This window comes from Delphinapterus leucas, chromosome 13 (assembly GCF_059928025.1).
Source record: "Delphinapterus leucas isolate spDelLeu-1000000601 "Yukka" chromosome 13, BTC_Dleu_Yukka2, whole genome shotgun sequence".
NCBI classification, from domain to species: domain Eukaryota; kingdom Metazoa; phylum Chordata; class Mammalia; order Artiodactyla; family Monodontidae; genus Delphinapterus; species Delphinapterus leucas.
In genome coordinates this window covers 26991590-27018277 of record NC_143141.1, presented here as the reverse complement: position 1 = coordinate 27018277, position 26688 = coordinate 26991590, and the positions used below count along the sequence as shown (strand labels likewise).

Below are 26688 nucleotides of genomic sequence, written 5' to 3'. Positions count from 1 at the left end.
TGGGTTTGGAAATAAAAATTTGGAGTGACACGGTGTTTTTTATGCTTCCCTGATGGAGTGGGATGTTTCTTTCCCTAAATCTTTTTGGGTACCATCATTTTTGGGATGATACCTAAAAGTGTTTGGGAACTTAATGAGAAACCCATGATTTGGGTTCCCCTACTAAACAGTACTTCTTGAGGTCAAGGACCATTTATCTCTGTGTTCTCAGGGCCTGGCTCAGTTCCTTGGTGTGTAGTAAGGACTCAGATGCCAATTGAATGAATGAACGATTGTTTTTGAGACACTGTCAACCCCAGGAAGGAGTACTTCCTTAATTATGAGCAGGGAGGCAGAGAGAGGGAAGGAGCTGGAATGAGAGCAGAGGAGGAAGTGGAGAGGCAGTGGCCCTGCACTGGCCATCTTTCCTTTCCATTCTGGTGGTGGGCTGCCAGCATGAGGTTGGTAGCAGCTGTAACAGCGGAGAGTTGGCAGAGGTAGGGACGAGTGAAGTTGAGCAGCTTGGGAGGAGCAGTGTAGCGGCCGAGGTTGCTCCAGGCAGCGGAACTGGCGCTGGACAGAGACGGAGGCCTGCACAGTCTGTGGGACTCCCCCGCTCTGCCACTGATTTGTCCGAGGGCTCGGACAACTCAGGTCCCCTCTCTGGGTCTGTCTTCTGCCTGGGGGATGCAGGGGTTGTGCTTGATGGCCTTTGAAGCCCTCTCTAGCTGGGCTGGAAACCGCTGTACTTCTGAGAGCCGGGGTACCTGTGGCTTCCATGGGCTGGCGGCTTGCACTCGGGATTTCCCTAACTGCTGAGTTCAGAGCTGTGCCGCCAGCTTGGTGGGGCTGTGGTCCCGTGGCTGGGAAGAAAGATCCCAGTGTTTTGGTCAGGAAAGTGGGTGTTGCTGGGGTGTTTCTGCCCCTTCTCACCTTGTCTTGCCCACTCCCTGTGGAAGCTGCATATCACGGTCCAGGGACGGCGGACTGATGCTGTATTTCCCCGGTCTCAGGTTAAAGCAGACATCTGGATCACTTCTGCAGCTCCCCACCCCAGCCTGGGAGACTGTGTCCAGCTCCTTTATGTTGCTGGTGTTTGGGGGAGTTGGCATCCTGCTGGCCCAGTGCTCTGTGGGTCATTTCTGAAAGGGGGGTGGGATCAGGGGTAGGCTTCACTCCTGGGCATGAGATCTCGTGTTTTGGTATAAGTAGGACCTGCCTCGTCTGCCTTGTAAAGCTTGATTCCTTTGCTTGCTTCCTGATAGGGTTTACCTCCTTCTCTTCCACCTTTCTCTCACTCCATTCCTCTCAAACCCTGGGGGATGAAGCGGGCTGAGCTTTCTGGGCTGGAACACGTGGCTCTTGTGAACTGTGTTTAAGCTCTTCTTTCGGCAACAATGAGGCATACCTGAGTGAAAGGGGCTGGGAGTGAAGCCAGGGGCCTGTCATCCTTGTGTGTAAGCTGCTGGCCTGGGCTTCCGGTGGTCGTGGTTAAGAGACCGGGGATCTGGCTTGGCTGAGGCTTAGAGACAACCTGGCGGAGAGATGTCTGCATCCCTGTGGACCTTGCCATGGCCGGCTGCCCCTCTAGGCCCCCAGGGTCAGGAAAATGTGGCTGGTGTCCTGTGATCCCCCCTGGACAGAGGGTCCACGTGCTGATCTGTGCACCTGTGCTGTCCCATGACAGAGCTCTCCCAGTTTTTGGAGAAACAATGGAAAGGGGACAATGGAGTGAGCTTTGTCTTAAAGTTAACTTTCTTTGACTTAAAGAGCAGTACTTTGTTTTAAGGATAGATACTTTCTATTTCTTGATGTTTAAAAGTGTGCTATTTTTTAATGAAATGGAGGTGTTGATAAAAATTAGATCTATTTTTTTTTTAAAGTCTTTACTTGGCAAAATACAAAACGGTAACTAGTGTCTGTCTCCACAATTTTTTTAAATTGGTCCTTGAAGGCTGAAAGTGTGGGAACCACTGTCCAGGCTACACTGCATTTGACGAATGTATCTCTGGCAGAGTTGACAGGCCCAAGAGGCTGTGCCTGAGTGAGGGAGCCCAGGGAAGCAGCCCAGCGTTTACAGCCCCCAGGGAACTGCTGAGACCTTCACTAGGTCTGAGCAGCCATGTAGCAGAGGGGACCTGTCCCAGGATTTGGGAGGTCAGGAAAGGAGGAGACCCATAGAACTTTATTGTTTTTCAAGCTGTACATGCTGTTTATTTTTTTACTTTTATTTATTTTTTTATACAGTAGGTTCTTATTAGTTATCCATTTTATACATGTTAGTGTATACATGTCAATCCCAATCTCCCAATTCATCCCCCCCACCACCACCCACCCCCGCCCCAGCCACTTTCCCTCCTTGGTGTCCATGTGTCCATACGTTTGTTCTCTACATCTGTGAGACCCATAGAACTTTAGAACTTGGCCCCTGCTCTTCAGGTGGGACAAGACACAGCATCCCAGGAGCCTCTTGGGAATCAGACCCTCTCTTTGCACCTGCGCTTCTCAGCGTCTCCTCTTCTGGGCACCTTTCTTTACTTCCATCCTGTCTCTACGTCCTCCAGCTTCCTTTGGGGCTTCTTCTGAGCTATCTGCTGACAGCTGCTTTGTGTCGTCCTGGGAGAGGGGGAACATTATCTTGACTATCTTGTCTTCCTTCCCTGCTCCTCAATTTTTTACCCAGTGCGGGTAGGTGGTGCTGCAGAGCCCATCTACTCAGAAAAGTTCAGCATTTTAGTAGTAGAGGCAGCTCCCAGGGTTGGTCCTGTCCACCACAGATGTAGGTGACTACTTACTTCTCTGGGCCCTAAAGAGAGGTAACACACCTGAAGGTGTTCATTCCTGTAACTGAGGTCTTCCTTCCTAGTTCCAGGGAGGATTTAGATCCTAGGCTGATGTCGGAGGCTATTTGACTTCCACATTCTTTTTACCTGAGTGGTGGCTTGTAGCACAATGAAGACGGGTGATTGGAAAAGTAGGATTTGGTGAGTGTGAAGATACAGAACCCAAAGTAAGGGCTGTGCCGCTGACTCTCTTGAGCATTGGTGTTTTCATATGTCAGATGGGTTAACCCTTCTTTGTGAGGATTAATTGAGATAAAATATGCAGAACATCTAGCACATGGTAGGTAATCAGTGCACGGTGACAACACATGCCTAGAACATCTAGAAAAGAATTAATCTTTATGCATAAAAATTGTGTCTGTTAGTCTCTGAGCTTTAATTGTTTATTAAATGTTTGTTTCAAGACATCCCTGCTTGCTTATAGAACGGTGGGGCCAGGCAAAGGGAGGGAGACATTTGCCGGCCTCTGCTGGGGGAGGAGGCTGGACACCCAGGAGCAAGGAGCCGCTGTGGCCCAGGGCCTGACTGAAAAGTTGCTCATGGTGAGGGACGTAAATGTCTGATAAAAAGGGTAGGAGAAAACCCCTTTGTGAGAAAAACTTCCCTAGAAGTATGTATACATAAGGCTGGAAGCATGACCGAGAATGTTCTGGGTGAGAAATGAAGAGAAATAGAAATATATATGGTGTGTCTAGCCCTCAGCCAGTTGGATTTAGTGGCTGAAACAAAGCTCTATGCCAGTTTTGAGACAGGATACCTTGGAATTGGGGATCTCTCAACAATATCAGAACCTGACCACTTCTTGCCTCACCTGCTAGTAGCTCTGGCTTCCTGCAGATGGAGGCTATGAGGAGGGATGCTGTCAGGCTGGCACCAGTTCCCACCAGCAAAGGAAGAATTGATTGGTAAAGTAGAAGTGATGAGACTCTTTAGAGAAAGGGACCCCATCTCAGCATTTCTGAATCCAGTGAGAAGCTTGGTCAAGGAGAGGTGTTTACCATAGACTTCAGAAAATTGTTTTTCAGTTGTAAACAGTTTTAACCCCATGGCTACAGACTCTAAAAGGGAAGTTAGCTGGAGGGGTCAGATTGCTTTTGAAACAGGAAATGCTGACTTAACGGTCCTAAATGGTGCCCTAAGGAGGAAGGTGGTGGGACTGGGGAAGATCTGAACCATCCATGTGGCTGCTTGGGCTGCTGTCTGTGAGTGCAGATAGTAAAAGACCATGCTGTTTACATGGAAAGGGGTGCGCTTCAAGTGTAGCCTGACGCTTTAAGAGGGACGTAAGGGAGTCCAGTGGCCAGAATGTGCTGAGGTGGTGGAAAATGCTCAAGACAATAAAAGGCTTTTATATATTCCCAGCAAGAGCATAGAAGGAAGAGACAGTCTTACAGCTTTGGAGCAGGACTAGTGACAGAGAGAGAGAAGCCACTAGATCCCTGTCATGCCAGGGAGTATAAACTGGGGAGAGACCACAGCATGTGTGGTTAGGAAAGGAGAGCCAGCTACCCTACCTGAATCTGAGTCATTCACTCCCTACTGCACACCTTCAGATATACTCATGGAATGATATCGTTATGGAATTCTGATGATTGGAAGAGGGCCAAAAGACCAGAGACAGGCAGAAAGTTCCATTTTTTCAAAGAGATTTTGGAAATTGTAAACCAATGTCAGTTTTTGACAGTTCTAGAGCAGATTTTTTAAAAGGTGGTTCGTGAGATTTAGAAAGACAGTGGTGAGCTTTGAGGGTCCCTGTGGTTCTTTACAAAGAAACTCAGTCAAACCAATGGGCCTGGATTTCTGCAGATAAATGTTATTTCCTGCCAGCTTCGTGGACAGATCAGAGGACCAGTTTTTATTTAAAGTCATCCTGAAGAGGGCACAGGTATAACTGCCTTGTTCAAACTTTTTAATCAACCAGTGTGGATCAGGGATTCCATGTTGGGATCACCTGGATCCCACCCCCATAGATTCTAGTTTGATTGGTCTTGGGTGGATCTCTACTGGGCTGGGGCTCCCCAGGTGTATCTAATGTGTAGTTACAGTGGAACTCCTCTGACACAGATGAGAGCTGAATGATGGGCACCCACCAGGACTCTTTACTGCAAATTGCTCACCTGAGTCTTAGGGCACCCGAATGGTTTACAGCCATACTTACTCGTTGCTAATCAGTGGACCAGCAGCCTCGGCATCATCTGGGACGTTGTTAGAAATGCAGAATCTCAGGCTTTACATCAGAATTACTGAATGAGGATCTGCATTTTAACCACATTCCCAGGTGATTTGTATGTCCATGCGAGTTTGCGGAGCCGGCCTATGGCACTTCTGTGAGTGGAGAAGGGGACAGAAGTAAGTCTTGATGAACAGAGGTAAAGAACTCCAGTTGCAGGGACTTCCCTGGCGGTCCAGTGGTTAAGACTTAGCCTTCCAGCGCAGGGGGTGTGGGTTCGATCCCTGGTCGGGGAGCTAAGATCCCACATGCCTCGTGACCAAAAAAATCGAAACATAAAACAGAAGCAATATTGTAACAAATTCAATAAAGACTTTAAAGATGGTCCATATCAAAAAAATCTTTAAAAAAAAAGACGTAATGGGAATAAAAATTTGATATATTACACTTAAAAAAAAAAGAACTCCAGTTGTCAACAAGGGTAAGGAGGGTGATCCAACCCATTTACCCTGTATGCCAGGGAGATAAGAACATCTTGAGATTTACTTCATGTTTATTCTTGTTTTTCTGGAGTCCATTTCTTTCTAGCCTAGTGAGTTATCAATAAAATAAGCCCTTTAAGAACGTGTGTGTGTGTTCTGAGAACAGTTGGGAAAGGGTTCTCGGAAGATGTTTGCTGCCCAGCAGTCTGACTTGGAACATGGGAGCCCCACGAGAGAGTAGTAGCTGGTGGTAGTTGTGACCAGGAGGAGCACACCCATAGAACCCGGGATCTCATGGAAGGGTCTGGAGGCTTAGGAGCTGAAGGGATGTGTGCCCCCTCTTCATAAGATGTAGGTAGGAGCAGGTGTGATCAGTGGGTAGGTGGGTCGTGGCAGCGGTAGTCGTGGTGATGCCGATATTTGAGTTGAATGATAGAACAAGGGGTTAAGAAGATTGGGGGCAGTCTGGAACCATGGGCCTCAGCCAAACTCATTGGAATTTAATCAGGGTAAATCCAAAGTTCTGCACTTGTTTTTAAGCAAAGAAAGAAATGGCAGGTAGGAATAGCTGAAACTCTGAAAGGTGTGTTGACAGCCTGTCTCTAGGAGCTCTGTCAGAGTAGTCACATGCAGGACAACTGAAGAAGATGAGTTGTTCAGCTTGGAAATGAGTAGAGGAACGCAGGCTAGGACGAGTCCTGTGTGGAAGAGGGAGTCAGTCCCTTTGTGTAGGGGAATGTGTGGAACTTTTATTCGAGGGTAGAAGTTAGCAGGTAGACTGAATCCATGTTTGTTTGTTTGTTTGTTTGTTTAACATCTTTATTGGAGTATAATTGCTTTACAATGGTGTGTTAGTTTCTGCTGTACAACAAAGTGAATCAGCTATATGTATACATATATCCCCATATCCCCTCCCTCTTGCATCTCCCTTCCACCCTCCCTATCCCATCCCTCTAGGTCGTCAGAAAGCACTGAGCTGATCTCCCTGAATCCATGTTTGAAAAAAAGAATTTTCTAACATTTATAGCTGTTCCAAGACTGAAGAACCAGCCCTGTGCCTGCGTGGGTCTGAGTAGAGGATGGATGTTCTGGCTGGGATGTTACAAGGATGTCCTCTGTCAGGCGGGGTCTTCCACACGTGGTGGTCTCTTGCTCAAACTGTGTAAAGTATAACATATTCTTTAGACAACTACGTTGCAGAAGAAACATCGCTCTTAGGCCATAACGTTTTTGGTCAATTTCTAGACCTGATTGATCTCAGACCTGGGTTGGAATATGGTCTGTAAACTCTGAAAATTTCAGCCAAGTGTGTGAATGTGCAGGGGTATATTTTCTCAGGGGAGAGGGGCTGTGGTTTTCAGCAAATTCTCAAGAGTATTCATGACCTCCCAAATTTAAGAAGCATGCTCTACCTGAGCTGTCCAATATGATAGCCATTAGCCATGTGTGGCTACAGAAATTAAAATTAATTAAAATTAAATTCAGGAACTCAGGCACACTAGCTACCTTTCAAGTGGTTTGTGTGTTAGATTTTTTATCAATATGAGTAGTTCTACTGGACATGGAGTTTCCCTGCGTGGTCTCTGAACCCTCACTGAAGACTGTTTCTGGGTTGGGGACATAGCTGTCCCAGTTGGTTATTCCTGGAAGGATATTTTGGGATAGGGTTCCTGTTCCCACCCCAAGGTAAGTGGTGAGGGGTATGGAGGGGGCAATGCTTTCCTGGGTTCTAAACAACCCAAGGCAAAGCTTATTGCATTTTTTTTTTTTTTTTTTTTTTTTTTTTTTACTGAGCATGCTCTCTTTATTTATTGCTTCCCTTGAAGGCATGGGCCATGTTTTAATTATCTGCTGTGGGGAAAAACAATAGGAAAGCGGTGTGGCTCCCCATCTGAAGGCCTCTCTGAAGCTGCCTGGGGGAAAGCGGCTTCTCCCACCCTCACTGGTACCCAGCAGCCCTGGTGAACCTTGCCTGAGGGTTCTTACTCGGGCACATGCCCCACCCCAAGTCAGCAGTCACCTCTCTGCCTTGAGCCTCTCATCCTGGAGAGGGGAGTGTGGTGACTGGGTGAGTTGAAAGACCACATCAGGGGTCTCAGGAGTTGTCACTAATTCCTCCTCCCCTTCCCATCACTTCTTTATAGTTCCCTTGTGGATTGAGGGCAGGATGCTCAGGAAGAGAGAAGGTGTTGGAAAGGAATACGACCCCTGTATCTACCTTGAGCCCTGCTGCACTTTGGCTGGGAGAGTCCTTTAGGGTTGCTTTGGGCCTCTGCCTGAGTGTGTCTGTGCAGGGCCCAGGCTGCTGGCACACCTGGAGTGGACACACCCCTCTGTGGCCTTGTCTCCTGTCATTTGCTTAAGAAATCTGATAACCTAAGTTTTTATTAGTCACTGAGGGAGGGAAAAAAAAAGCCGGCGCCCAGTGTGGGTTAACTGGCCAGCCTTCCGGTGACCACAGGGGGTTGCTTGCTTGCTTCAGGTCGCACAAGCTCTGTTCCTGCACTGCTGGCTCTGACCTGTACATGTTCTAACTCCCTTGTGCCCTGTCTCCCCACACCCAGCCAGGGAATTCGTGGACAGAATAATGCACCTCCCACTACTAGTAGAGCAGCAACTCTAGATGCTCCAAATGGAAAGGGAGTTGCATTAGGTAGAGTCATTTGGGAGCATTTGCCAGAATGCATGTGTCCCATAGTCCCCCACCCCATTTAATTACTGCCAGAGGAAGCCTCAGGAAGGGGTGTGGAGATGCTGGGTCAAAAACAAGTAGCAAGGTACCGGACCATAGAGCCTGTTCCCTTCTGAGCCTTTCTTGTGGGAAGGACACTGGGTGGCTCTCTCTGGTCTCATTTTGTTCTGTCTTTTTATTGATTTCTCTGCCCTTTAAGAGTAAGCTCTGGGTACCCCAGTTCCCTGCTTGATGCTGGGAATGATCCTGGAGCCCCAGAAGAGAGAGGGAATGGCATCCTCTCACCATTAGCCTGGGTCCTGTGTGGATGGTTGACGCTGCAGGATGCGGTGGGGGTGTTGGGAGCCAGTGAGAGGAGAAGAGCTGGTGCTAGGAGGATACGGAGGAGAGGCACCTTCCTGGAATGCTTCCTCAGTCCCAGGACCTCCAGTGTCCCCTGTGCCGGGGGAGGGCAGCTTCTCTCTCTGGCGTCGCTTAAGTTTCCAGAGACAGGACGTCATCTGCTTTGACTGGTAAACCTGCAAGTTGCCTTCCCAGCCTCCTTCAGCACATCTCGCCTGGGACTGGCTGTGTGCGAGGCGCTGCGCTGAGCCTGAGCCGTCGGTAAAGGGGAGGCAGCATTTACTGTGTCCTTAATGAGCTCACAGTCTGGGGAGGGAGGCAAGCGTGGCAACAAACTATTAGTCTGGTAGGGCTACAAGGGAGGGATGCCTTGAGGGCAGAGACCAGCCTTAGTCACTGTTAGGTGGAGAGAGACCATCGTGGAAGGGAAGGGACCTGTTTTGAGAGTTTCAGCGTAGTGATATGTGAAAGATGAGGGGGGGTACTTCTAGGAGGAGGGAGGCATCTCCCCTGAAACTGAGCTGTGCAGAGATGCTACTCGAATGCTCACGGCTGGCGGCAGTGGTGTGGAAGGACGCAGACAGACCACAGGGCACCAGCTGAGGGTGTTCATGGATCCTCAAGGTGGAAGGTAAGATGCTTTGTGTTAATTATTCTTGGAAGTCTTCCCCTGGGGCTGCCCCCAGGTTTCTAAACCACTCAGTATTCCTGTCTCACCTTCTCAATGAAGGTTCTGTGTTATTTGCTTGGATCTTGGAACATTTGGTGGTCCAAGGCTGTTGAATTTGGGGTGGGGAGACCGTGATGAGGTTCATAGAATATAAGACCTTCTTACAAGCATTTAGGATGGCTTGTGGGGTGTGGGCAGAGCCACAGCTGCTGCTTGTCAGCCTGGGGGGGTCTGGGTGCATTCTGTTTGTTGGTGTGGAAATACGCAGGTGGAGTTGCTGGCTGGCTCTGTTTTCCCTCTGACATCACTGGGTGCCTGAGTCCAGTCTGGTTCTATTGCATCTCCAGGGAGGAGCACCTTTTCTTCCTTTGCTGCTGTTCTTTCACCTCCTTGTCTTTCTCCTCCCCGAGATTGCCGTTGATACAGACTTCCGCTGCCAAAGCTAATTGTGAGGCCTGATCTGTGAATGAAGGCAAAGGCAGTTCCCATGACAACTGCAAAGAGTTTGAAATATAGGGGATGATGTGTGTGTGATGGGCTGCAATTACTTGGGTGGAAATTGATGTGTGGACACCGGTGACTTCAAACATAGGTTCTGAAGGTGGAGAGGATGTTGGGTTTCTTTGGCAGATCCTTTGTGTGATGGAGAGGGAAGGGAAGGTCACAGATTTCCCCCACAGTCGATTCCAAGTGCCTTCAGTGTGTGGAATGCTGGGCAAACAAAACAAAACAAAACAAAACAAAACCCCGGGGCTTTGGAGAGGCACGACTCTAGCCATTCTGGTTGGAGAGGCAGGACACACAGAGACGGATAGCAGTACCAAGTGTCAAATGAGAAACATTGGAAGTGCTGTCAGCTGGCAGAGGTCTAGGGTAACCTGAGAAGGCTTCCTGGAGGAAGTGGGGCTTGAACTGAGCTTTGAAGTAAAGCCCTGTGGGGAGTGACCTTCTTTAGGACACAGGCACGGCAAGAGAGGAGAAGTTGTCATCTACCCCCTGCCAACTCTAGAAAAGGTAGGTTGATAAGAAAATCATAGAGCTACACAGAGCAGCACCAGCTGTATTGCTACGAGTGGCGGGGGGCGGGGGGGAGGCGAGAGCCCTGCTCAGTCTCCCGATTTTTCAGTCTGTAGAATGGGCATTAGTAATTCCTGTCTCATTGGTTTGTTTTGAGGGTTAAATAAGATACAGTACATCATGGTCCAATTATGGGGCTTGGCATGGCGTTGCTGCTTGGTTGATCCTCCTATAAACCCCCCCCCAAATCTATCTATGGATGCATCCCCATTTCCTAGTCTTTATATATCTGTGTAGGTTCTGGCCTGTAGGTAACTGTGTTTCTGAGGTTCTCTGTGTTGGGGTATTTTGTGGGTTCTGAGAGTGAGCTAATCCATTCACCTCTCCCTAGTGGGGAGGGCCGTGGCCCCATTCCTCCTGCTGGGAGTGCAGTGGGGTCTAGGGGTCATGATGGAAGGTGGGGAGGGGCCTCCAGCTCCTATGCAGAGGGGTCCCAGGCACCTCTGGGTTGGTCACTGTGAAGCCCCAAGTGTAGAAAGAGGGGCAGATAGGGGAGGGGGTCAGGTGTGAGGTGTGGAGAATGTCCCCGCTGGAGGCAGAGTGGCCCCAGCATGCACCTCTGTGTCTCCTTGGAGCTGTAGCATTCCAGGTGCTTCAGAAAAGGGCAGGAGGCCAGGGTGGGATAGAGATGGTCACAGGTGCCCTGCCTTGGGGACCACGGGCTCTGCTAGGGTGTCTGCAGTCTGCGGGGGGTGAGGCGGGACCTGTGGTTCAAGCAGAGAGTCAGGGTGGCTCTTGCAGCCTTGTGAGGAAGACGTGTGCTGGCTGAACAAGGCTCGGCCTCGGCTATAGTTCAGATGGCAGGTCGTGCCCTCCCAGGAGAGCAAGTATTCCTCTGATCCCTGGGGACCTCAGAGAACAGGCCGACCAGGAGAGTGTCCTCTACGTCTCAGTGCCCAACCCCCTGCCTCTCCACCCTCCTTGTGTAGAAACTCAGCTCAGCACATTCCAGCTCTGTGCAGAGCCTAGTGAGTGGGGAAGACGGGGCCCCTGCCCACGTGGGGAAGACGGCCGTGTAAATAAATAACTGCACTTGGTAGTGACGGCTCTAGAGGAGGCCCCAGGAGGAGTGGGTGAAGCTCCTGAGGGCTAGATGAGCTGGGAAGGTGGCAGTGGCAGGTGACATTTGGATTAAGCCTTGTACCATATTAGCTTGCCAGGTGGGGGAGAGGGAAGGGAACCTAGGCATCGCCAAGTCTCTGAGGCATGAAAATATTACTGTTCTTAGACCCATAGCTTAAAGGGAAGTGGTCTGGTTCAAGAGACCCTATCCCTCTTTAAGTTTCCCTGAGGTTGGCTGGGAGAGAGGGCTTAAAGAACTGGAATGAGAAACAACTGGGTTGGAATTCTAGCTCACCACTCACCAGCTGTGTGTTGATGGGCAAGTAACAACATCTCTAAGCCCATTTCCCCATAAGGTTGTGTGTGGACAAGTCAAATGAGATGCTCCCACAGCATGGTTGGCACAGGGCCTGGTACCTAGCAGGGGCTTGATAAACTGTGGCAGCCACAGCAGCAACAGTATTGATTGTTACTGTCCAAGCAGTGTTAGTTGCTCTTATCCGGCAGCAGACTGTATGAGGGTGGGTGGGGCAGGGGTTTTGGGGACTAGGATAAAGGAGGGACTTCACTTGGCCTGGCCAAGGTAAGAGCCAAGGGGTGCAGAAGCCCATGGCTCAGGACAATGCTCCTTGCCCTGCCTTGTCACCTGCCTTCCTCCCTGCCCTAGGGAGGAGCCCAGTAGGGCTGCTCTTTGCCCCCAGAGGCGAGGCAGGTGTGGGTCCTGGTGCCTTCTGGAGTCTCCTCACCAGAGCCCAGCTTTGCTGTCTCTCATGAGGCAGCTCGTCCCATTCTGAGTACCCCCTTGGAGCTTCAGGGAGGGGGCAGTAATTGGGCAGGTGTGGTGGAGTTGGTAGCAGAGCACATCACTGAAATGAGCTCTCACACATCCTAACTAGTCCTACAAGTCACATCTGTGAGTTGAAAAGTAGCACACAATGAGCTCTCTCAGAAATTGAGTGGTAGCTAGCAGCACCTGCAGTGTGGCAGGCACTGTGTTGCATTTTTTCACAGAATCCTCACACCTTTGTATGAGGTAGCTGCTTCTGTAAAATAGAACTGCAAAGTAGGCTAAGGGAGGTAAGGTACCACCACCAAGGTCCTGCAGCTAGATAGTGGAGCCAGGAAGCTGAACCAGATACATGAGTACCAGAGACCATATAAGGGTCCCCCTCGTAGAAGACAGAAGCTCTGGGGTGTTCAGCTACAGGGAGGGGATGGGGTGAAGCAGGATGTCTCCTGGGTTGCCTAGGAACTGCAGGGCTTTCCTCTCCCCATTCTGTTCTTTCTCCTTCAGTCTCCTGGGTGCTGCAGGCTTCAAAGGCTCAGAGTCTGGGCTGCCTCCCCTCCTCAGCCTTTCCAGGGGATGGGAAGCCCTGAAGTCTGGAGGCGCCTCCTCCTGTGGCCTTTCTAAAAGAGGAGGAAACATTGAGGGTGGTGGTGGTGGTGGTGAGGCTGTCTGGAGGGGGTGGCCTATGTTCAGGCACTAGGGATGAGTATTCCTAGGGTGAGGTGGTGTTCGTGTGCAAGGGAGGGCCAGTCTTACTTGGTGAGGCTTTGAGCCACAGGCAATGTTGGCTCCAAGAGGAAATCTGCTGGAGGGAGGGAGGAGTAGGACTGCATAATGGTTGAGAGTCTGGTATGTAGAGCCGGATAGACCTGCCTTGGAGTCCCACTGCTGCCGTTTTCTAGCTGTGTCACCTTGGGTAAGTTACTTCACTCGTCTTGCCTTGTTTCGTCATCTGCAAAATGGGGTAAAGGTTCATACTGCCAAGGCTTTATTTTTTTCTTCTGAGGCTGCAGGGGCTATTGCTTTTATAGCGCCTAGCACTGTCCTAGCTGCTGCTAGGATGAGGCAGTTTGCTGGTGTCCTAGGGCTAGAGCGTGGCCTGAGGGGGAAGCCTGCCAGCATCTGCTCGACCCCGACGCGGTCTGCCTTTGACCCTGTAGATGCAGAGGATGCCTCTGGGTATTACCTTCTGGTCCCCGACTCGGGAGTTGTTGAGGGTGTCCCGGGATTCCCCGCCTGTCGGGGAGCGGCGGCGGGCCTGGGCCACAGCCAGCTAGGCTCCGGCACCCTTGGCTGTGCCCCCGCCTCCCGGCTGGGCAGGTCCAACCCCCGGCGGCCCTGCCCCCGCTCGGCCGGCGGCGGGGATTGGCTGGCGAGCGCGCCGCCCCCTCCACACCAGCCTCGCCGGCGGCGGGGAGGGGAGCCAAGCCGGCAGCTGGCCGCCGCCGCCTCTGCAGTGCCTCCCTCCGTGCGCTCCGGCGGGGATAATGGGAGGCCCGCCGGCCGATGCACCAGAGGAGGCCGGCCGAGGTAGAGCGGGCAGGGCGGGGAGGGACGAGGCTAGACCGGACGCAGGAGGAGGGGCAGAGCCCTCCTGGATCTTGGGAGGGTGGAAAAAGGAGAAATGAAAACAAAAACACTGGAAGGCGAATGAGCCCTTCCACCGCGCGTCTGGGTGGCAGCTGGAGGCAGGAAGATGGTCCCTGCTATCCTTTCTTTCCGAGGCCCCGTGCCTCCCCTTCTCCCCCTTTCCCTGCAGCGGTGCTGGGGGTGCAGCAGAAGGACTTTGCTGCTTTCCTGCTGTCAGCCTGGCTCATCAGTCTCTCCGGCTTCTTTTGCAGGTGGAAATAAAGGCTGGTGAAGGAGCCGGGCCGTGGGGGCAAGGGGCTGCTGTCAAGGTACCTTGTGTGTGTGTGTGTGTGTGTGTGTGTGTGTGTGTGTGTGTGTGTGTGTGTGGTAGAGGTGAAGTGTTTGATGGGATTGGATAAAAATAAAGGGTCTCCTCTGGTGATCCCTTAATCTCCCACTGTGTGTGTAGCAGCAGCTGAGGGGGAGGGGCGGCGGGGGTGTGGGCGGCCAATGAATTCTCAGGCCTGTGTGGGTTTTGTTTGGATTCTTTTTGCTTTCTCAGCTGGATGGTTTGGGTGCAGTTGGGATTGGGTTTGTTGAACTGGTTTTTTTTTTTTTAAGACATGCAACCCACTCCCATCCTTGCCTCTGGAAATCTCTCGAGAATGTCCCTGCCACTGTTGGTTTGCATCCAATCTGCAGAAATCCCGGAGCGGGGGGGGGGGTGGGGGGGTGGGGGAGAGGTTAAGGGGGAGGGGGAGTTGTGCTCCTGAGTCTGAAGCTGATAGGGTGTCATTAGTCATGCTGCTGTCACCATGGAGATGGCTGGAGGAGAGGAGGTGGTGGGGGTGAGGATATTTTGGGTAGGGTGGGGGCTGATGCAACATCATGACTGGGAATCCTGCAGGCGGTCGGCTGCTGTTACTCTGTGTAGCTTGGTGTCTGGGGGACTGGAAGGGAATGTTACCAGGTGCGTGGGAAGTGGAGAAGGGGGCACTGAGCTTCTCTGTGTGGTTGTCTCGGGGCCAGGGCTGGGGTATTTGGGGCAGGGCAGAGCCTGTGGAATATAAGCCATTACGAGGAAACACAGATGTTCCTCCCTGGTTGGCAAGGACCAGGATCAGTAGGTTTCCTTGGGCTTTGCCCTGTTTTCAGGGCTGGGGATCCGCCGTGAGTTTGGGATTACTCAGCAGTATCCTCTGCTGGCCCAGGGTGGAGAAAACAGAGCGAGAGGCAGCTCAGTGCGGCTGCCTCTCAAGTCAGGAGAAGAGGGGCTGGGGAAGGAGTGTAGGGACAGGTAGGCAAGGCAGGACTGGATGGGACTTCTAGGAGGAGGGAGCCCATTCCTGCCCCTGCCTCAGCTCTGTCTTCTCCTTCAGCCCCTGGAGCCTGCCAGGAGCTGGGGGAATCTGGTTGCTTGGGTAGCGAGTGGGTGAGCTGCTCATGTCCCCAGATGCTCTGAGATTTTTCTCCCTGGAAATCCTCCTCTGGCTTCCTGGGAAAACTGCGGGAAGCTCCCTGGAGGTGCTGGAAGTGCCACCCTCACTGCCTGGGTGGGGACACTGTCAGGGAGGGGCTCTGCTTTCCCAGAGGGGATGGGGGCTACTGGCTGAGGCTGCGGGGTGGATCAGGAGCTGGGGTGGTTCCCTGGCTTCCTCCCAAAGGAACTTACATCAAGGAAGTACTTGGGGGAGGGCAAGAAATTTGCTTCTGGGGGAAGGAGAAGAGCCAGGTGGCATTGGCTCCCCTGGGGAGCTGGGCAAGCCTTGATGAGGATGCTAGTACTGGGTGACCACCTGGGACAAGACCGTGGTAGGCCCCTGAGGCAAGCAGAGGTGGTTGATACTGGCGATGCTGTGCGTGGGGAGGAGAGAGCTGTGAGCTCACTCCACACCCCTTCTCCGGTGAAACCCCCAGGTGTCACCTCCACTTCCGCCTCTGGCCGCCCACTGCTGTCATCGATTACCTGTGTGCTGTTGAGGGCTGTGGACACGGAGATCATGGAGTACACCTGTTCTGCCCCCCGCCCTGGGGAAAGCAGGACAAGGGGATGAGGACAGATAGGCTCAGGGAAGGGGCAGCCCCCTCCCTCCTCTGTGTCTTTGGCCTTGTCAGCCAGAGCTTCTCTCTCTGCTGGGAGGAAGGACTGCTGGCAGGTTTGTTTACTCCGGAAAGCACCCCCTCCTGCCTAATGATGGCTTCTCTTCAGGTCTTTCCAAGTGTGTTCTCCTTTCCTCCCTGCCTGCATTCTGCTGTCCCTGCCGTCCTGGTGGAAGCTCCCAGCTTAATACCACCACCCTTAGTGTTGTGGGCATGGAGCAGGGCTGCCTGGAGAAACAGAGGATGCCCTTCAAACATGTCTTCCTCCTTCCCACTTCTCAGAGTGGGGCCTGAGCTGGCGGCGTTTTTATTATTCATTTATTTTAAGAAATGTATTTATTTTGGCTGCGTCAGGTCTTAGTTGTGGCACGCGGGATCTTCGTTGTGGCACGTGGGATCTTTCGTTGCAGTGCGCGGGCTCTCTAGTTGTGACGCGTAGGCCCTAGAGCTCACGGGCCCTAGAGCGCGGGCTTAGTTGCCCCGCAGCATGTGGGATCACAGTTCCTGCGTCCCCTGCATTGGAAGGTGGATTGCTAACCACTGGACCACCAGGAAGTCCCGGGCGGCGTTTTTAAAGCTCTGAGGTGTTTGCGCTCGTTTTCATTGTTGTCTGTTGGAAAAGCCTAGCTTCCTCTTGGTCCAGGTTGCCACTGCCAGCAAGCACTTGGATCTGAGCCCCTGTTCCTGGTGCCACCTTCCCCCCAGATAGTTTTCTTAGGTGGCCAGTTGAGTGTGGTGTCCCACATACCCTGGTGGAGCAGTTTTGCTAGATCCTCTTCCGTCAGGAGATGGTGGTGTAGGAAGATGTGTGTGGCGTGTGAGCTCATTCAGATCAGGCAAAGACTCTGGGACACAGGACAAAGGGGTCTCCCAGTCTGTGTTCCCACAGGATGGGCACAGGATGGGTAAGCCCCCTGGGTGAAGGGTATCCAGCAACCAACGGGAATGTGCTCATCTACTGTGTGCTGAGTCCTGCAAGGGTTTCAAGAATATTCATGAGGTAGGGTGTGCGTCATGCCTGTCACAGGCATAGAGTTGAGCCTGATGAACGCACGTGGTCATTTACTGTCTAGTGTGTTACATGTCTACCCACGATACCCCGAGGAACATGCCATAGCATACGCTGTTGCCACTGCCTCCCTCTTCGCAGCCTGGACAGGAGTGAGTGCCCAGTGCCGAGAGCACCAGGCTGCCCTGCTCTCGGGCCCCCACACTGCTCCCATGCTTTGCCCCACGGGAACCCTCCACTGGCTGAGGATGTGTGGAAACTGTTTTGGAACTGTGCCCAGGATCTCTTCCTTCTGTCTCTCCTTTGGGCCACTGCTCCTTTTGTCAAGGATCTGTGATCCCCAACTTGCCACACACCGTGGGTCACTCCTACTAGTTCTTTCTCGCCTGCCCTTCCCACTCTCCAGCCCTCTGTGTGGGTCCAGCGGGAAGTCTTTTCTCTCTGAGGTATGTTTACAAGCAGTAGTGAACTTGGGGAGATATGGAAGCAGGTGAGCATATCAAATGATGGTAGGAAAGGAACCAACCAAGAGGATTTCAGAGTTGAGTTTGAGAATGGAAAGAGAGGGCTTCACCATGCATAAAAAGTGGTAGAGTTAGAGTCCCAGAGCTCAGCTCCACCTCCTTGGTGACCCCAGCCATTTTTTAATGTTGTGGGAGAGCGGGAAGACTTTGTAGTACAGGTAGGTGAGTGAGCCGAAGGGAGAGCCTTCCTGCCCACCACGGTGCAGGCCCTGGAGCTACCTGCAGGGGTCACTGTGATGGCTCCTTAGCCCCCTTGCTGGGCTGGCTGAGGAGGGACCTAGGTGCTGGGCTCCCTCCAGCTGTAGATGGACATTTCTGCTAGAAACCGTCATTGTGGTCTTGCCAAGTCCCCTCCCATGCCCCCGAGGCTGTAGCAAATAGTTTGGCTGGCTGGGGATGGGGGCAGGGAGTATAGGGAGGCCTTGGTTTGGCTCAGCTTTTGGGTATCTTGTCTTTCCCACCCTGGCCTCCTGGGCTTTTGGCCTCATTTTCTCTCCTACTCTGGCATCTGGCAGTCAGCTGAGGACTCCCCCTCGTTACCAGCCTGTCTGGAGCTTCTGAGGAGGAGATAGCTTCCTAATGGATTAGTTTAGGAAGCCTTTGGGCAAATAGAGATGGGGTGGCTGAGACAGTTAAAATCCACAGATTATCACGCTATCCAGAACTGTGATCCTCTTCCCATTCACTTTATCTCCCTTTCTTCCTCCCTTTGTCTTTCTGCATTTACTGAGTGTTTACCGTGTTCCGGGTATAGTACTAGGTCCTGAAAAATAAGAGAAATCATTATGATTTGATGTTCACAATATCACTAGAAGTAAGAGACATCGACCAAGTTGCCTAAAACTGTAACGCTGAGCGCGAAAACCATCACTGGCAGGTGTTGTCGTTGTTGTTTTTAAATACAGTAAATGCTTTTGATCTTTGTGTTGTGGTTGTGAACTAGCACGTGGCAGACCAAGCTTCTCACCCCCAGCCAGCCCTGCTCTTTACATCTGCTTTCATCATCGACTTAGTGGACCTCCTAGGACTTTGAAGGAAGAATCAACACGCCAACCGTATATTCAATAAGTTAGTGTTTCCAGGATCTGGCGAGTACAGATTAGCGTAGTGGGGTCAGAAATGGACCAGCTGAGATGATAGCTTAACTTTGTTTTGTTTTTTTTAATTTTTAAAATTTATTTTAATTTTTTTGGCTGCACTGGATCTTCGTTGCTGCACACGGGCTTTCTCTAGTTGAGGCGAGCGGGGGCTACTCTTGGTTGCGGTGCGTGGGCTTCTCATTGTGGGGGCTTCTCTTTGTTGCAGAGCACAGGCTCTAGGCGCGCGGGCTTCAGTAGTTGTGGCTCATGGGCTCCAGAGCGCAGGCTCAGTGGTTGTGGCGCATGGGCTTAGGTGCTCCGCGGCATGTGGGATCCTCCAGGACCAGGGATCGAACCCGTGTCCCGTGCATTGGCAGGCGGATTCTTAACCACTGCGCCACCAGGGAAGTCCTGATAGCTTAATTTTGAAAGGAAGGTGTTGGCTTTAGATGTGTTGGGTTTGAGATTCAGGAAAAGCTGGAAGAAAATACTGTACCTGGGCAGTTTACCTTGAACCTGAAATTGTCTTCTACTCATTTGAAGTGTGTGGGTCCTGGAGCCCTTACTGCTCTAAGGAGCGCCCATGAGGCCCCTGGCTGGGAAGAGGAGGATGAGAAGTGCAGTTGTCCAGTTTCTTTTCCTGTCTAATCCCAACTCTCCTACTCTTGGGTTCTTTCATTAGCCATGCGGCAGTCCCTGGACTTTAGTCTCCTCTGTAAAATGAAGGGGTTGCCTCCAGAGTTAGTTTTTCTCAAACTAAAAGGGGGGAAGGACCTTTTTCCTAATTCCCAAAACATTGCAGACCAAAACAGGTCCTACTTTGTACAACTAGTTGGCAGCTCTAGCCACGTGTGGCTCCCCTCAGGAGTTCAGCACCATCTAGACCAATCTGTTAGCCATTGGATGAGATGGTCCAGCGAATGTACACTTGGACGGAGCAGCAGGTTCAACTTGCAGTGCTGGTTTCTAAAGGCTTATTCTTGGTTCCTGTGTTTATGTTGTGGTGAACTGGTGATAAACAGTTTGTGGGCCATTCCCTGAACAGCATTACTTTAGAACTTTGCTTCTGGGAGAGCAGAGGGTCTCTGTTTTGACCCCTGTCTTCCGTAGTCTCAATCTTGGGGACAGAGCCACCACTTGGAAGAGTAGAGATCTTGCTGCCCCCGAATTCTCTTGGAATACCTCAAAAGATTTTACTTGCATCTCAGCCTCTGTAGATAAGGATGCCTCCTGTCTGCCCTTTTATATTTGCAAGTCTCAGGTTCTCATGGTGGATCGTCAGAACCTGTGGGGCAGGACTCTGTGTGTGTGTGTGTGTGTGTGTGTGTGTGTGTGTGTGTGTGTGTGTGTGTTTGTGTGCTGCATGACTTAGAGGAAGAGAACAGTTAAGGCAGAGGCCAGGCCCCTGTAGTTGCCAGAGTGAACTTGGGCCCTGCCAGACACTGAAGTTCCATTGCCTTGGGCAGGGTACCTTGACTTCTGAGCTTTCTCCATTTGGTGCCTTGAACAAGTTCAGGCTGTGTGAAGAGGGTGCTGCCTGACTGTACCAGGCTCTGCTGGACCCAGAGCCAGGAGACCGTGCCTTCCCAGTTGGGATCATTGTTGCCCTGTACCAGAACTCTAGTGGGGGAATACAGAAATGGATTTTCAGTGGAGTGCTGGAGGCTGTGCTCAAGAGATGCCTACCCTGTTTTCTCTGGCTCTACAGATTCCTTTCTCTTCTCCACCTGTGCTCTCCATCCTAACATGCTCTTCTCACAGCCTCAGCCCGTCCCCATTCTCACCCCTCGTGCTTTGAGCTCAGCCCTAAGTAGACCGAGCAGAGAGAGGGCCTCCAAGAGCACTGCTTTGCAGGGCATGGGCAAAGGACTCCTTGTGTCAGAGTTATCTAGGAGCTTGTAAAAATGCTGCAGGGCTGCCAGGCCGAGATAGCCATCTGTTGGGGTCACTCCTGTGGGTTCCAGTCACATAACTAGGTAGAATGGATGCAGCATGACTGGGTGTGGGAGCCCCAGAGGTGAGTGTTGGAACCTCTCAGCAGGTGGGTTGCGTGGCATCCCCTTTTCACTGCCCCTACCGCTTGTCCCTGAGCCAGGTCCTACCTGATGATTGAGCTATACACTGACCTCTGCCCTGTGGCCCTTTTTTCCACTGTTACTTCTCCTCGGTTCCTGTTTTCCAGCTGTGGGTTCCCAGTGGTGTCATTTGGACCCTGGGTAGTAGTTAGGGCTTAGTTCTGGGGTTGTGTGGTTGGAGTGGTATATGCCTTGGGGCTGTATTGACAAGTGGTCTGGAGCAGTCTGAACACCCAGCTGGGAGCCAGAGCCCAGGGTTCGGTGTCCAACCCCTGGGAAGCCCCTCCCCCTTACTTTCCAGAGGCTGCCTCCTCCATGTGGGGGGCATTGCTCCTCACTGGGTCTCTGCTGAGGTCTGGGGAAGCGGCATGTGGAGGAAGACCTGGGCGGGTGGCAGGGCACTTCAGCCCTAAATACTTGCTCCCCTCCACAGCCTCCACCAGGATGCGCAGGGGCCACGCTTCAGCTTGCCTCCAGAGTTTCCAGCGGCCGGGCCCTCTGGTTCAACTAGTTTAGTGCATATTAGAATCGTCTGTGGAGCTTTTGAAAAAGAAAATATCAATGTCTAGGCCTCAGACCCAGAAAATCTGATGTAATTGGTCTGGGGTGGAGCCCAGGCCCCAGCATTTTTCAAAGCTCCCTAGGTGATTTAAATGTGCACTCAGGGTTGAGAGCCACTGCCCTCATTCATTTTGGCTTTCCCTGTGTCTCCTATATCCCTGGCTTGCCCTGGAATTTTTTTTCTCATCTATTGATAATTATAGTGAAAATCTTTCCAGATGCTGTATTTATTAAGACAATGAGACATGTCGGGCAAAATACTGGATTGAGTGTTCTGTTCCATGAAACTGATCCATAAGTTCATATTAAAACCAGCATTTAAGAGGGAAATTCTGTAGCTGATGACAGAAACTCAGCGTTCTCCTCTCGGCTTTTAATTTTAAAAAACTTTCATTGAAGGATAGCATACACACCATAAAAGCACATACTGTGTACGGCTTGGTGAGTTTTCACAAAGTAAGTACACCTGTGTAACCAGCACCTGGATCAAGAAATGAGTACCCTCACCCCATTGCCATTGTTCAGAATTTCTGAGGCATTTGGGCAAAGTAGGTGAAGCTATGCTTAGTATAGCAGTGTTTGCTTGCTTTGGGCCTGGAGGACTTCAGCTGGTCCTCTCTCAGGAACACCTTTACATGCCTGTGTGGGTGTTCCTGAAACTGAGTGGATTTCGAGGTGACAGGGCGCAAGGCAGAGGAGTCCTGCAGGCCCCTCCCTGGTGTTACCCTCTATTCTGTCTACCCTTTACTTCCTTTTCCACCTTGGCCTTTAGGCTTGCCAGTCCTCAATCTTGGCTAAATCCAAAAGTCTGTAACATTTTTTGGCTTTTTAATCTCTTTTTTGATTATATAGATACTACATGTTCCTTGGAAAAATTAGAAAATAGAAATAAATAGAAGGGAAGAAATTTGTCCATAACTCACAACCTGTTTAACCATTTTTAACTGGACTCTCCCTCTGCACTCGATTCTATGCACACTGGATGCTTGTTCCGTGTTCTTTATAAAAATGGAGTCATGCTGCATTATAGCCCCCTTTTCCCTACATAATAACTCACTGCAGTGCTATCTGTTGAGCACTTACCATGTGTGTGTCTCATGGGGCAAAGTTTTCATAGTTCTCTCTCTCATAGTTCTCATGACAGCTCCAAGTCAGATGGTGGTAGCCCCACCTTTCAGATAAGAAAACTGAGATTCAGGACGGTAGTATGACCAAGGGCCCATGTTTCATAAGGGGGTGGAGCTGGAATCGAGGCCAGGGATGTCTTTTTAACATGGTTTGAAGATAAAAGATATTCCTCCTTCACCTACTGATAAGGTGAACTGTGTTAATACAACTCTTAATACTGAACTATCTTTGCATTCCTGGAATATACCATGGTTGGTAATGGGGAATTTTTTTTTTTTTTTTTTTTTTTTTTGCGGTAAGCGGGCCTCTCACTGTTGTGGCCTCTCCCGTTGCGGAGCACAGGCTCCGGACGCGCAGGCTCAGTGGCCATGGCTCACAGGCCCAGCTGCTCCGCGGCATGTGAGATATTCCCGGACCGGGGCACGAACCCGTGTCCCCTGGATCGGCAGGCGGACTCTCAACCACTGCACCGCCAGGGAAGCCCGGTAATGGGGAATTTTTTTAAACATGCTGTTTTGATTTGATTTATTAATGTGGGAGTTTAGCATCTATATTTGTGAGTGAGATTGATCTATAATTTTCATTTTGTGTTTTTATTGTCAGATGTTAGTATTAGAGTAATGGTAACTCCATATAATGCATTGTGAAACTTTTATTCTTTCTTTATGCTCTGGAACAGTTTAAATAGTCATTTTATTCCTTAAGGATTTGGGAAAAAAAAAAATCTGCTGAGGAAACTGTCTGAGCCTGGTACCTTTTTTGATGGACGGGTCTTTGCAGCTTTCAGATGTTTTTCCCCCTGTGGCTGTTGGTACAAAACATTTACTTTGCCTTTTCCATGAGATCTGTTTTCAGATTTATTATTGATAGCATAATGCATATATGGTTATTGGTTTTCAGTTTCCTCAGTATCTGATTTTTTCACTTTCTTAATTTCTAATGTATATTAATTTTGTCTCTTTTCCTTCCTTAGCTTTGCCAGTTTTATGTGATATAAAAGCAGATTTGTCAGTTGTGCTTTCTGTTTTCTAAAGCATTAATTTCTGCTTTAATCTTTATTAATTGTCTTTTTCTTAGGTTTATTTGGTACGTACTTTTTCTTTCTTTAAAATGTTTATTTATTTATTTATTTGGTTGCACCGGGTCTTAGTTGCGGCTCACCAGCTCCTTAGTTGCGGCATTTGGGCTCCTTAGTTGTGGCATGCGAACTCTTAGTTTCAGCATGCATGTGGTATCTAGTTCCCTGACAAGGGATCAAACCCAGGCCCCCTGCATTGGGAGCAGAGAGTCTTATCCACTGTGCCACCAGGGAAGTCCCCAGTATGTGCTTTTTCTAGATTCTCAGTTGGATCCTTAGGACACTCTATTTTTTCTATCTTTGTCTGCTTTTTTCTTCTTTGATCACAAACACATTTAAAAATATGACTTTTTCTCTAAGTTATACTGTGGCCTCCTTCTCCAGGTTTTGATATTTTATGTCTGTTGGAGTTCTTGGGGAGATGCCGATGGCTTACCCAACCTGAAAATACCACGTCCTGATGTAGCCTGACTCCCTTCCTCCTAACACAGGCCTAGTAGAGAATCCCTGTATGTGGAAAAATGCCAAGGCCAGACAATGCAGTGCCTGCTTACTTTTGGGGGCTTTGTCTCCAAACCCCTAGGAAGGGACCTAGTAATAGCTTACCAGCTTAGCAGACGGGACCTGTGGAAAACTTTTTTTTTAAACCTAACAAGCAAAATCAGTTTGAATTACTAGGACCAGAGCATATCCTAAGCCCAAATTGAAGTTTTAGTAGTATTTAGAAAAGCCTCACACATTAGCACCGGAGAAAATGAAGCTAGAAGCTAAGGATAGAGAGAAAGAAACGTTTGACCTAGAGCTCATGGCTTAGCTGAGCTGGCCTAGGCTGCAGGTTCAAGTCTTGCTCCCTGTTCTTTCATGCACCTCTAGAAGCTATGACCCAGTTGGTGTCCTTGAGGCTGTGAATAATGTCCTAAGATGGAGAGGACAGTAGAAGACAAGTGAGGGATCCATAGTGCTAGGAGAAACAGGGTGGGCATCGATCTCCTCCTGTGCTCCGCTGAAAATCCATTTCTGTGTTCCCTCCTAGAACTCGGAGTGCTGGCAACAATGGTTCCAGTTAGGAAGGCAGAGTCTCCCCTCTCTGGGTGCAGCAGGGCCTGGTGTGGTGTGGGGAGGCCTCTGTAGCCAGCCTGAACTTGTTCAAGCCAGCAGAGAAGGACTTGGCCCAGGGGTCACACTAAGGGAAGACAGTGCAGCACCTTGCTGGGTAGAGTTTCTCACCCGTTATCTTGACTCCCTAGAGGACACTAAAGGCCAGGGGGAGGGTATGGGCAGGGGACAGAGAAGGGATGAACTTCGAGTTCAACCTAGAGACCGATGACAAAATTATTTTTATTCTTTCGTTTTCTATTTTTCTCCAAAGTGGAAAAGAAATTTTGGGACTTTAAATAAAAGTAGTACAAGCCCATTTAAAGAAATAAAATAATATCAAAGTATGTAAACTGAAAACTGAAAATCCCTGTATCTTCTCCATCCCAGTATAATCTCTATTAACAATCCAAAATGAGTACATGACCCCAAAATGAGCACATGAACGTAATGCCTTTCCTGCAGTAATGTGTTCGTACCATACCTTTTTTGGGGTAATCTTTTTTTTTTTTTTAAATACAGTATATTTTATTTGTTTTTAAAATTTTTATTGGAGGATAGTTGATTTAAAATGTTAGTTTCTGCTGTACAGCAAAGTGAATCAGTTATACATATACATATCGGGCAATCTTTTATTTGCTCATAATATGTTGAGGCTATCTTTCAGTGTTGGTACACTTATCTTAGCCTTCTAAATGGCTGTGGAGTCTTTCATTTTATGGGTTAATTGTAATTGTTTCCTATTGATGGACACTTATAGTTACAATTTCTTGCAATTATAAATGATGTAGTAGTTTACATATTTGTACATATATTTGGGGGTTATTTGTTCAGGTGTTTGTATAGGGCAAAATCATACGAATGGAGTTTTAATTGACACCACCAAATTACCCTCCAAAAGGTAATTTGATAATATCTATCAAATTTGCTCTCCTACTAACACTGAATGAGGAATTACCAGTTTTTAATTTTTGCCAATTTGGTAGGTGAAAAAAGATATATCATATTAGTGTATTTAATTAGTGAACTTGAGAATGTTTTATGTATTTATTTATTTTGGCTGCACTATGCGGCTTGCGGGATCTTAGTTCCCTGACCAGGGATTGAACCCAGGCCACCACAGTGAAAGTGCCGAGTCTTAACCACTGGACCGCCAGGGAATTCCTGAGAGTGTTTTAAATGTTAACCATTTTGCACTTATTCTGTGTATTACCTGCTATGTCCATTACCTACTTTAAATTAGATTGTCTTTTTATTGATCCATTAAAGTTCTTAATATATTATCAGCATTAACCTCTATTATATTTTGAAAAAAAATTTGGCTTCTCATTTGTCTTTCACTGTGTCTGTCAAATGGAATTTGATTTTTGTACAATTGGAATTCATCAGTATTTTGACATCCAAGTTTTTACTTTTTTTTAGAAGAGAACCATGCAACTCTTTGTTTTTTAAGTTAGTTAATTAACTTTTGTCTGCGGTGGGTCTTCATTGCTGTCCGTGGGCTTTTTCTAGTTGCTGGCGAGCGGGGGCTACTCTTCGTTGCGGTGTGCGGGCTTCTCATTGCGGTGGCTTCTCTTGTTGTGGAGCACGGGCTTTAGGCGCGCGGGCTTAAGTAGTTGTGGTGCATGGGCTCAGTAGTTGTGGCGCACGGGCTCTAGAGCGCAGGCTCAGTAGTTGTGGTGCACAGGCTTAGTTCCTCCGAGGCATGTGGGATCTTCCTGCACCAGGGATGGAACCCGTGTCCCTGCATTGCCAGGTGGATTCTTAACCACTGCGCCACCAGGGAAGTCCCAAGTTTTTACTTTATAGTATAGTCTTATTTTACATATTTAGATCTCTTTAAGCTGAGATTTATTTTTGTATATGGAATAAGATAAGGATTGATTTTTCCCAAGTAGAAAGACTGTTATCTCTAGTCTGTTTATTAAATATTTATAGTTTCCCAAATCGTTTATAATTCTACCTTAAGCATTTTATAAATACCCGTATATTCATGAGCAAATGTTTTAGGGCCTCTCTTCAGTTCCATTGAATTATTTGTCTGATTCTGTGTCAGTATTTCATTGTTTTAATTACTGCAATTTTTATGTAACAATTTGGTTTAAACAAAAACAAACTCATTTTTTTCCACAACATTTCTTTGGCTTTTCTTTTGCCAAATAATTTCCTTTTCCAAATATGCTTACAAACAATTTGTCAAGTTCTGTGAAAAATGTTGGGATTTTTCAATTGGGATTACATGGAATTTATAGATTACTTGGGGGAGAATGGACAGCTTTATAATGAGTCTTCCTATCCAGGGAATAGGAAGTGTATCTGTTTATTCTAGTCTTTTTGTGTGCATCAAAGTTTTTTAAAGTTTTCTT

General features: G+C 49.3%; 1 protein-coding gene across 10 annotated transcripts in view; it reads left to right on the top strand.

Moving 5' to 3' along the window:
- The window catches only part of TET3 (tet methylcytosine dioxygenase 3), a 109267-nt gene that overhangs the window by 3266 nt on the left and 79313 nt on the right, over positions 1 to 26688 (top strand). For 3 of the 10 annotated variants that reach the window (XM_089922949.1, XM_089922950.1, XM_022563103.3), the window contains exon 3: positions 13946 to 14002. The exons of 3 other annotated variants lie outside the window; for them this stretch is intronic. In XM_089922949.1, the coding sequence (XP_089779075.1) occupies positions 13946 to 14002 (57 nt within the window). Of the gene's footprint in view, positions 1 to 8679; positions 9140 to 9181; positions 10193 to 12772; positions 13635 to 13945; positions 14003 to 26688 lie in introns of those variants that run through there. 4 more of the 10 variants (XM_022563106.3, XM_089922955.1, XM_089922956.1 and 1 more) reach the window with 4 other exon arrangements.